Source organism: Monodon monoceros, unplaced genomic scaffold (genome assembly GCF_005190385.1).
Source record: "Monodon monoceros isolate NGI ecotype Baffin Bay Population unplaced genomic scaffold, NGI_Narwhal_1 Super_Scaffold_20, whole genome shotgun sequence".
Taxonomy (NCBI): Eukaryota; Metazoa; Chordata; class Mammalia; order Artiodactyla; family Monodontidae; genus Monodon; species Monodon monoceros.
Window position 1 is genome coordinate 4,103,357 of NW_021703777.1, and position 12,163 is coordinate 4,115,519.

The 12,163-nt window shown below is 36.7% G+C and overlaps 1 protein-coding gene across 3 annotated transcripts in view; it reads right to left on the bottom strand.

Annotated features, from left to right (window-relative positions):
• FSTL5 (follistatin like 5) overlaps positions 1-12,163 on the bottom strand; it is a 708,564-nt gene that overhangs the window by 44,336 nt on the left and 652,065 nt on the right. For all 3 annotated transcript variants that reach the window (XM_029235420.1, XM_029235419.1, XM_029235418.1), the window contains one exon: positions 1,187-1,294. In XM_029235420.1, the coding sequence (XP_029091253.1) occupies positions 1,187-1,294 (108 nt within the window). The remainder of the gene's footprint in view (positions 1-1,186; positions 1,295-12,163) is intronic.

Consider the following 12,163-nt stretch of genomic DNA (forward strand, 5'->3'; position numbering starts at 1 on the left):
GACTTAATTCCTCTGAGCCAATTACTGAGGTGCCAGGGTACTGACCTTCCACTCCTCTCCCTGGAGAAGATTTGCATGCTTTCCAGACTAATACTCTCTTCTCTCTCACATGAGACGGTGGGTTGAGGTGCCAGCAGGCTAAAATAACTTAGAGACACATGATTCCAGGCTTCTCCTGCGGTAGGACTGTGTTGGTCATGAAGGGTGACACTAGCCTCTCACCACATCACCCCATAGGGGTTGGGGACAGAGAATAAACACTAACAGGCTTCATGGGTAAGAAATGGTCTGTTCTCTGATCCAGAGACCCTGTGTTTCCTGTCAGTCTGTCTATCATCTATGATCTATCTATCTATCTATCACCTATTTATCATCTATCCATCTTATACATACATAAATACACACACACACTCTTCATGTAAATAAGTCTTGTTGTATGTCGTATTTTAAGAGTAATTCTCAGTTCTTACATTTTATTTTATATTTTCAGTTGTGAAACTAACCTTTCACTTCCACCCACCAAGTATTTTAAAAATTCACTAAATCTTATTAGCATAATTTTTATTAGACATTCAGAGAAAAAGAACCTGTTTTTAGATGGCTGGACAATGTGTGGGAAGTTTCTCATCAACTCTACAGATAGTCACTGTCAAAATGTGTATATATGTATATATACCTCTATCTGTCAATTTCTCATGTAAACAATTTCAAAACATAAGCAAATTTCACAAAAATGACAGTACATATTCCCAATTAGAAGTGAACCTGCACTCAGATAGTAAAGTACTATGTGTTTGGAGAACACTGGGGACCTGCTTTGAGACTCTGTCTAACTCTCCTGGTCTCTATCTCACAGGACCCACCCTCCAGGCCCCATTTAAAACAGATGGAAACAAGAAAATTCTCATGAAAATTCGAGGGAGGTAGGAAACGTAAATCATAATATTTTTTTCTTAATGGCTTCAGCTTTGTCATCGTAGGTTATTCTTTTTGCATATAAATCTAATGTTTGGAACGTCTGAACTAAAATATTTTCCAAGCAAAAAGGTGCTTGAGAATCAACATTTTTTCCCCTTACTGTGAAGATCTAGGTGGAAGAATATCATTGTTAAATGGTTATGTGTCCAGTTAGATATTGAAAGGTTTAAAGATCATTATTTTCTCAAATATACTGAAATGTACTTACCTGTAGTGTTGGAGAAGTCTTTTCCATGGTACCCCAGCTTAGCACCCAGACTTGATCATGTGATTTGTCGTAGTGTAATTTAACAGGGATGGGGTCTGTGCTTACTGCCTGTAATAGACAGAAGTTGAAAAAGTTTTCAGACCGAAATATTAGTTTAAAACTAGGCCAAAAATTATAGAAAAATCCAGGAGTTTAGATGTCAGATTAAAAACGTATGTTGCCAATGATCTAATTTTCTAAACCTTTATTTGATTAATTTGGAAATATAATACATTACTCAAATATATTTTTGCACAATTTTATATAGTCTTACATTCATTCATTACCTATGCAAATTCATTACCTATGCAAATAATGGAGAAGCTATTTAGAAACTCAAGATATAAATGATTAATATGTGCATTTTAATCAACTGTTGAGTACAGGTAAGAACTATATTTATACTATTAGATTTTTCTATCCCACTGCTGGTTATGGGACTTGACCATTTATAATGCTAAAATGCCAACAATCTGATATATGGTTGTAACTCTAATAACAGATTACCTAATTTAGTTTCCTTAATGAGAAGTCTAAAGCCACAGAAAAAGAAGCAATTTTCTGTATCGTACTTGATATGGTAAATGTATTTTTCTGCTAATATTTATAATATCTAGCATTTACTGAAAACAAAACTTCCAAAACATGCATTGCTGCCAGAAAGTTATTTCACTCACCTTAATTCCAAGCTATTTATATCATAAGCTAATACCTTTTAGAAGTAATTTCCTGCAATATTAATAGTTACACGTTTTCTAATTTAATAACATAGAACAAATTGTTTTCAGTAAAACAACCTTTATCCAATATTGAAAACGTTTCTTTCCAAGCTCTACTGAATACCCTTAGAGAATTTCCCAAGTCCTAGTTTATAATGTAATTCTCTTCTCAGTGGATTAAATGTAAACTATAGTTGTAGTTGAATATATAGAGATTCATATTTTAACTAACACTTTGGCAATTTAGTCTTACTAAAGTATTTCTTTTCTGAAATCTTGCCCTGTATTTTATCTATTTAAAATTCTCAATATTCTTGGATCAGAATTAATTACTGGATTTCTGAAAAGACCTATTTAAGCATTTCTGTATTAGTGTCCTCACCCCTTTCTTTCTGGCTAACAGAGCCATGATAACATTTTGGGTTCAGCTGGGCAGTGATGTTCTAAGGGAAGGTAGCCCACCTGAGGACCAGCAGAGATTTAAGCCAATGACTAATCTTATTCCCCTTTGACAAGGGTGAAATTTCCCCGACTCCCTAGAGGTGAGGGGTAGTCACATGGCATATCCTAGTTTACACACTGTGAAGATTAGGGTGATGAATGATTTCTGAGAGTGAAGCATTTCCATCGAAAGAGACAATAGCAGGAGGAGACCTCCACGCACCACACTTTCTCCTTCTCCCTGCTTTGAATGCTGTCAGATGAGGATATTAAGCCTCAATTTCTAAAGCCATTTTGAGGTCACGAAACAATAAGCTTAAGAAGGAAAAGCCACCACTTTGAGGATTTAGCAGGAGAAACATGAAGGGAGACTGAATTCTCCATGATAGTCTTAAATTGCGGCACAAACCTAGAATAACTATCCCGAGACTTGATGCTATTTGGGATAACTATACAGTTCTATTGCTTGAGGAATAGCTGGTCTGGTATTTGGTGAATCGTACTCAAGTGAATGCCAGACGTTTCATTTCGATTCTTCATGTACTGATCAATAATTTCAACGGGTATATAGCAAAAGAGCCATCATTAATCATCACACTAATAACAAGGCAGTAAGATTCCTTTGATTTTTCAAATTTTTCCCTTTATATGTTAAACCTGATCTATGTAGGATTATAATAGCCTATTTTGCATGCAACTTAAAATGGAATAATCTTTAAGCATTTAAAAAGTTAAAGATAAAATAATTCAATAGGCAACAGAAGCAGCAATAACAAAAAGACCTCATTGTTAATCAATTGTTAGGATATGGTTATAAAAATAGCAAAGATCCTTAGGTAACTTTATAAAGTAGGGAACAATTTGAATAAAAATTTTCAGTTCGCCAGCTCTCATAAATTTATTTTCTTTCCACTTGGCCCTTCATAAATATTATCTTGTAAGGACATACCACGATCCATAGGTTCTGTTAATGTCCCCATAAGACGTGATAAGAAAACTGAGACACTTATCTTACCAGCAGTCATCCAGCCAGTGAACAGCAAGCCTGGGATCTGGGTCTGAGTTCTTTCCCAAAGTGGGAACCTCCCTACCTATGAAAGACCATTCCTCCTAGTGGACAGTTTCATTCCTGACAATGTTTGGATATGCTGCCCTATTATTTACGCTTCATAGATAAGAAACATTCTTTTGGGTTTTTTTTCTTTTGGAGGGTGAAGAGAAACCCATGGGACCCAAGTATATGCAGTATCATTTGTATAAGCAGTACAATCCCAGGGGAGAATCACTGAGAGGCAGTATACACCATGCTTATGCGCATGTATTCGGAAGCTGACTTCAAATCTCAGTGTCTTCACTTAAATTTAAATAATAATAATAACTTGGGAACTTACTAACGCTTTCTGTGGCTCAGTTTCCTCTATAATAAAATGGAGACAGCAATAACACCTACTTCAGAGGGTCGTTGTAAATACTGGGTGAGGTAGTAAATATAAAGTGCTCAGGTATGCCTGATGAATGCTAAACATGATGGAAATACCACTGCTCCTACTATTAGAAAAACTAACTGAACTAGAGTATTTTCATGACAGCATTATAGTGTTTTAGAGATGTAATGCCCTTATTTAGCAAATGAAGAAACTAGAAGAGGTTATTTACTTTAATAATCACAGTCTCTGTCCTGGAAGAGTTTATAGGTGAGAGGGTGCAAGAAGAATTTAAAATAACTTGATGCATGTCACAAAATAAAAATAAGGGCCAAATGCCTTGGAAGCTCAGAGGAAGAAGTACAGAGCAGGATGGGGGAGAAGAGGAAGGGAGGCTTTAATTGAGCCTTAAAGGATAAACATTTTCTTTTATAAATGGCAGGACAGAGACAATTTTTTATTTATCTTATTTTTTTTTAATTGGGGTATATTTGCTTTACAATGTTGTGTTAGTTTATGCTGTACAAAAGAGTGAATCAGCTATATGTATACCTATATCCCCTCCCTCTGCATCTCCCTTCCACCCCTCCCATCCCACCCCGCTAGGTCATCACAGAGCACTGAGCTGAGCTCCCTGTGCTACACTGCAGGTTCCCACTGGCTATCAATTTGACACATGGTAGTGCATTTTTTAAAGTTAAGTTATGAGAATATATTTCAGGAGGTGTCAGAAGGCAGTTCACAATTAAATTCCTTCAAATAAGTGAAGATATACGTTTTTGAAGGAAGAAAATATCAATTTTCAAAACAACTCAATTTGAAAGGAAAAATCTATTTACAAGTTTTCAAGTGTGCAGATACAAAACGTTTTACGGAGGAAATGTTGACATGGTTTTCAGCAAGGAAATCATACAACAATGACAAAAATATGTGCAAACAACCGTATTCAGGATCATCTTTCCATAACCCAGTTTTCAGTCAAAAAACAGAAATTTTCCTACATCAATGGCCAATGTTTGAAAGGGATAAATTACAGGTGTTGACTTTTATAGAATATCTGCTGGTCTACTTTGGAAATTACTCTAAACGTTCAATTTAGACCATTAGCTTTTGAAAAAGAGAAAGGCACTATATTTGACACACACAAGAAATTCGTGCCACAAGTAACCCTGTAAGCCTGTGTTATAAAACAGATCTTACTTTTGAAAAAGACAGTATAGAGTCTCTTATCCTTAATGGTCCTCTTTCTCCTCTACTTCCCATCCTCACGCCCCAGCTGGACCTGCCTTCCAAACGCTGAGCCCTTTGCAGCTCCTGCCCTGCTTAGACCACATAGGGGCCTCTATCACCTCCAACCTCATCTCCTGGTTTCCACCCTTCAACTTTCTACTCGTCCACTTTCTCGACAGATTCGTCAGAGTGATTTGTTTTCTTTTCTTTTCTGGTGAGCATTAGGCAGATCGTGGCACCAATTTGCTCAAAACACAATGTCTTCTCAGTTCCCTCAGAGTAAAAGCCAAAAGCCCTTATAATGACCTGTCGCACCTGGTCTTCTTTCTCAGATCCTTCACCTTCCAGGCTCCCCCCCGATGGCTCCAATCCAGATGCTCTGGCTTCCTTGCTGTTCATCCAACATGCCGATCACACTTCTACTTTTTGGAGGCTTTTCCCCAGAACCAAACGCCTTCCCCAGATAACCCAGTGTCTACTTCTTGGACACCTTTGCTGAGAACTCACCTTGTGGGTGAGGCCAGCATGACCACTCTATTTAATAGTGTACCCAGCCTGCCCTTCATCTTTCACTTTCCCAATCCCACCTGGTCTGCTCTGCCATCTTACCTTTTCCAGTGGCACTGACCACTTTCCATATCGTAGAATTTACATATCATTTTTAGTATTCTTATTTTTTGTTGTCTGTCTCTATCCAGTGGGCTCTAGGCTCCAAGAAGGCAGGCCTTTTGTGTTTGTTTAGCTCAACGGTATCACTTATGCACTTAGAACAGTACCTTGTAAATTGTAGTATTCAATATATAATTAATGAACATCTACATCTACTTCATTGGGAAAAGCAAATTGCAAAATTGAACAACATGACAAAAGGCACTATAACTAAGATCATGATTATTACTTTATATAACAAAGACAACTACACTCTGCACTAGGCTTGTTATGAACAAAATTTTTCTCTAAATATTTTACAAATACAAATTATTATTTTAATCTTCTTGACAGTTGTTTTGCTGACATGTGCACTATTGATATTTATATAGATAAAAGTAAACAAAAGACTAAGGGTACCAATGTCCATCCCTACAGACTATAAAATTCACACTCTCCTCTCAAGATAACTTCATACCCACCATCCAATATACAGATAAATTCAGGTCTCCAACTTTGGTCCATATGTTAAATATTTATAAAATGTAATATGATTTTTTAAGATAAAAATAAAAATAAACAATGTCTTGGGATTCCCTTCTCACAACTAGTCATCTTTCATTGCCCTTGTGTTGCATACATTTCGTTTGGAGACCATTAGTAAATATTTTTTGTTTCTGCAGCCATCGAGCATTTATCAAGAAAAACAATGTAAATCAATATGTAATGTTCAAGAATATGTGATTGGAAAAAAGCATTGCACATATGCTTATCTTTCACCTCAAAATTACCTTATGTGCATAGAATGCTCAATTAGTACTTAGTATAATTTGCATTTGACTACCAATATTATTTTGCTAGAAAAATTGTTTTCAAACTTTGCCTTGAGAAGCTTACAGAAATGAGCCTTATTCACAGCAGGTGCTTTGAACTGCCCCATAATAGAACAAAGGGGCTCACTTTTGATCTATTGAATGATTCTGTGAGACTTTGTTTAAATAAAATTTTCTGATACTATAGTTTGGAAATTTCTCTCCATCCCATAAACACTGTAATTTTCTGTACACAGTAGCCTTTGCTTGGCCTGGTGATATTCAGATAATTAAGCCACAATCCTTCTTCCAAAGACTTATTGATTTATGAGACATATTCAGAAGTATCTTTCAAATAACTTAACATTTTGTTATTGTAATTAATAGTAGTCTAAATATTCAGATCCTAGAATCATATTTCTTATTTTCCCATGTAAGTACCATTTTCAGTGTTATATTATCATGATGAATTATCTTCTTATCCTATTCCTTTGTAAAAATGTGTAAAATATACTACATAATGTAATAACAAAAAGTTTTTATCTGTTGTAGCTTTATAAAGATATTGATATTTTTTCTTTAATATTTTAAAATATTGTTTCAAACATTGAATAAGGATACAATTTACTTATAGTATGAGTTCTTTTTTTCTTTGTAGATCTATAAATTAACTCCCTCATAATCCCAACATACCTAGTGTGATACAAATTTATCAGTATTAGAGACCTTCAAGATGGCTGAGGAGTAAGACGTGGAAATCACCTTCCTCCCCACAAATACATCAGAAATACACCTATATGTGGAACAAATCCTGCAGAACACCTACTGAATGCTGGCAGAAGACCTCAGACCTCCCAAAAGCCAACAAACTCCCCACATAACTGGGTAGGGCAAAAGAAAAAAACAGAGACAAAAAATAGGGATGGGACCTGCACCTCTAGGAGGGAGCCGTGAAGGAGGAAAGCTTTCCACACACTAGGAGCCCCTTCGCGGGCGGAGACTGCGGGAGGCGGAGGAGGGGAGCTTCGGGGCCGCGGAGGAGAGCGCAGCCACAGGGGTGCGGAGGGCAAAGCGGAAAGATTCCCACACAGAGGATTGGTGCCGACCGGCACTCACCCTTAGTTTAGAATTTAGAGGTTATTATCATTGGTAGATTCGTTTATTGATTTGGTTGCTCTCTTCCTTCTTTTTATATATATATATATATTTTTTTCCTTTTTCTCTTTTTGTGAGTGTGTATGTCTATGCTTCTTTGTATGATTTTGTCACTATAGCTTTGCTTTTACCATCTGTCCTAGGATACGGTCTGTTCTTTTTTTTTTCTTAGTATAGTTTTTAGCGTGTGTTATCATTGGTGGATTTGTTTTTTGGTTTGGTTGCTTTCTTCTTTCTTTCTTTCTCTTTTTTTTTCTTTTTTAAATTATTTTCAATTTTTTAATTTTTAATATATTTTTTATTTTAATAACTTTATTCTCTTTTTTTCTTCCTTTCTTTCCCTTTGTCTCCATTTTTTTCTGAGCTGTGTCACTGATAGGGTCTTGGTGCTCTGGCCAGGTGTCAGGCCTGAGCTTCTGAGGTGGAAGAGCCAAGTTCAGGATATTGGTCCACCAGACACCTCCCAGCCCCACGTAGTATCAAACAGCAAAAGCTCCCCAGAGATCTCCATCTCAATGCTAAGACCCAGCTCCACTCAACGACCAGCAAGCTACAGTGCTGGACACCCTATGCGAAACAACTAGCAAGACAGGAACACAACTCCACCCATTAGCAGAGAGGCTGCCTAAAATCATAATAATGTCACAGACACCCCAAAACACACCACCAGACACAGTCCTGCCCACCAGAAAGACAAGATCCAGCCTCATTCACCAGAGAACAGGCACCAGTCCCCTCCACCAGGAAGCCTACACAACACACTGAACCAACCTTAGCCACTGGGGGTAGACACCAAAAACAATGGGAATTATCAACCTGCAGCCTGCGAAAAGGAAACCCCAAACACAGTAAGTTAAGCTAAATGAGAAGACAGAGAAGCACACAGCAGATGAAGGAGCAAGATAAAAACCCACCAGACCTAACAAATGAAGAGGAAAAGAGGAGTATACCTGAATAAGAATTCAGAGTAATGATAGTGAAGGTGATCCAAAATCTTGGAAATAGAATGGAGAAAATAAAAGAAATGTTTAACAAGGACCTAGAAGAACTAAAGAGCAAACAAACAGTGATGAACAACAGAATAAATGAAATTTAAAATACTATAGAAGGAATCAATAGAAGAATAACTGAGGCAGAAGAATGTATAAGTGACCTGGAAGATAAAATAGTGGAAATAACTACCACAGAGCAGAATAAAGAAAAAAGAACCAAAAGAATTGAGGACAGTCTCAGAGACCTCTGGGACAAAATTAAACGCACTAAAATTCAAATTATAGGGGTCCCAGAAGAAGAAAAAGAGAAAAAAAAAAAAGGGACTGAGAAAATATTTGAAGAGATTATAGTTGAAAACTTCCCTAAGAAAGGAAATAGTCAATCAGGTCCAGGAAGTGCAGAGAGCCCCATACAGGATAGATCCATGGAGAAACACGACAAGACACATACTGATCAAACAATCAAAAGTTAAATACAAAGACAAAATATTAAAAGCAGCAAGGGAAAAACAACAAATAACATACAAGGCAATCCCCATAAGGTTAACAGCTGATCTTTCAGCAGAAACTCTGCAAGCCAGAAGGGACTGGCAGGACTTATTTAAAGTGATGAAGGAGAAAAACCTACAACCAAGATTACTCTACCCAGCAAGGATCTCATTCAGATTTGATGGAGAAATTAAAACCTTTACAGAAAAGCAAAAGCTGAGAGAGTTCAGCACCACCAAACCAGCTTTACAACAAATACTACAGGAACTTCTCTAGGCAGGAAATACAAAAGAAGGAAAAGACCTATAATAACAAACCCAAAATAATTAAGAAAATGGTAACAGGAACATACATATTGATGACTACCTTAAATGTAAATGGATTAAATGCTCCAACCAAAAGACATAGACTGGCTGAATGCATACAAAAACAAGACCCACATATATGTTGTCTCCAAGAGACCCACTTTAGACCTAGGGACACATACAGACTGAAAGTAAGGGGATGGAAAAGATATTCCATGCAAATGGAAATCAAAAGAAAGGTTGGGTAGCAATCTTCATAACAGATAAAATACACTTTAAAATAAAGACTATTAAAAGAGACAAAGAAGGACACTACATAATAATCAAGGGATCAAATCAAGAAGAAGATATAACAATTGTAAATAGCTAGCACCCAACATAGGAGCACCTCAATACATAAGGCAAATGCTAACAGCCACAAAAAGGGAAATCAAGAGTAACAATCATAGTAGGGGACATGAACACCCAGCTTTCACCAATGGACAGATCATGCAAAATGAAAATAAATAAGGAAACACAAGCTTTAAATGATACATTAAACAAGATGGACTTAATTGATATTTATAGGACATTCCATCCAAAAACAACAGAATACACTTTCCTCTGAAGTGCTCATGGAACATTCTCCAGGATAGATCATATCTTGGGCCAGAAATCAAGCCTTGGTAAATTTAAGAAAATTGAATCGTATCAAGTATCTTTTCCTACCACAATGCTATGAGACTAGATATCAATTATAGGAAAAACTCTATAAAAAATACAAACACATGGAGGCTAAACAATACACTACTAAATAACCAAGAGATCACTGAAGAAAACAAAGAGCAAGTGAAAAAATACCTAGAAACAAATGACAATGAAAAAACAACAACCCAAAATCTATGTGATGCAGCAAAAACAGTTCTAAGAGGGAAGTTTATAGCAATACAATCCTACCTCAAGAAACAAGAGACACCTCCAATAAACAACCTAACCTTACACTTAAAGCAATTAGAGAAAGAAGAACAAAAAACTCATAAAGTTAGCAGAAGGAAAGAAATCATAAAGGTCAGATCAGAAATAAATGAAAAAGAAATTAAGGAAATGATAGCAAAGATCAATAAAACTAAAAGCTGGTCTTTGAGAAGATAAACAAAAATGATAAACCACTATCTAGACTCATCAAGAAAAACAGGGAGAAGACTCAAATCAACAGAATTAGAAATGAAAAATGAGAAGTAACAACTGACACTGCAGAAATACAAAGGACCATGAGAGATTACTACAAGCAACTATATGCCAATAAAATGGACAACCTGGAAGAAATGGACAAATTCTTAGAAAAGCACAACCTTCTGAGATGGAACCATGAAGAAATAGAAAATATAAACAGACCAATCACAAGCACTGAAATTGAAACTGTGATTAAAAATCTTTCAACAACGGCTTCCCTGGTGGCGCAGTGGCTGAGAGTCCGCCGGCTGATGCAGGGGACACGGGTTCGTGCCCTGGTCCGGAAAGATCACACATGCCACGGAGCAGCTGAGCCTGTAAGCCATGGTTGCTGAGCCTGTGCGTCCCGAGCCTGTGCTCCACAACGGGAGAGGCCACAACATTGAGAGGCCCGTGTACCACAAAAAGAAAAAAAAAAATCTTTCAACAAACAAAAGCCCAGGACCAGAGGGCTTCACTGGCGAATTCTATCAAACATTTAGAAAAGAGGTAACACGTATCCTTCTCAAACTCTTCCAAAATATATCAGAGGGGGGTACACTCCCAAACTCATTCTATGAGGCTACCATCACCCTGATACCAAAACCAGACAAAGATGTCACAGGAAAAGAAAACTACAGGCCAATATCACTGATGAACATAGATGCAAAAATCCTCAACAAAATACTAGCAAACAGAATCCAGCAGCACATGAAAAGCATCATACACCATGATCAAGTGGGGTTTATCCCAGGAATACAAGGATTCTTCAATATACACGAATCAATCAATGGGATAAACCATATTAACAAATTGAAGGAGAAAAACCATATGATCATCTCAACAGATGCAGAAAAAGCTTTGGACAAAATTCAACACCTATTTATGATAAAATCCCTCCAGAAAGTAGGCATAGGGGGAACTTACCTCAACATAATAAAGTACATATATGACAAACCCACAGCCAACATTTTTCTCAGTCGTGAAAAACTGAAAGCATTTTCACTAAGATCAGGAAGAAGACAAGGTTGCCCACTCTCACCACTATTATTCAACGTAGTTTTGGAAGTTTTAGCCACATCAATCAGAGAAGAAAAAGAAATAGAACGAATCCAAATTGGAAAAGAAGTAAAACTGTCAATGTTTGCAGATGACATGATACTATACACAGAGAACCCTAAAGATGCTACCAGAAAACTAGTAGAGCTAATCAATGAATTTGGTAAAGCAGCAGGATACAACATTAATGCACAGAAATCTCTTGCATTCCTGTACACTAATGATGAAAAATCTGAAAGAGAAATTAAGGAAACACTCCCATTTAGCATTGCAACAAAAAGAATAAAATAGCTAGGAATAAACCTACCTAAGGAGACAAAAGACCTGTATGCTGAAAACTATAAGACACTGATGAAAGAAATTAAAGATAACACAAACAGATGGAGAGATATACCATGTTCTTGGATTGGAAGAATCAACACTGTTAAAATGACTCTACTACCCAAAGCAATCTACAGATTCAATGCAATCCC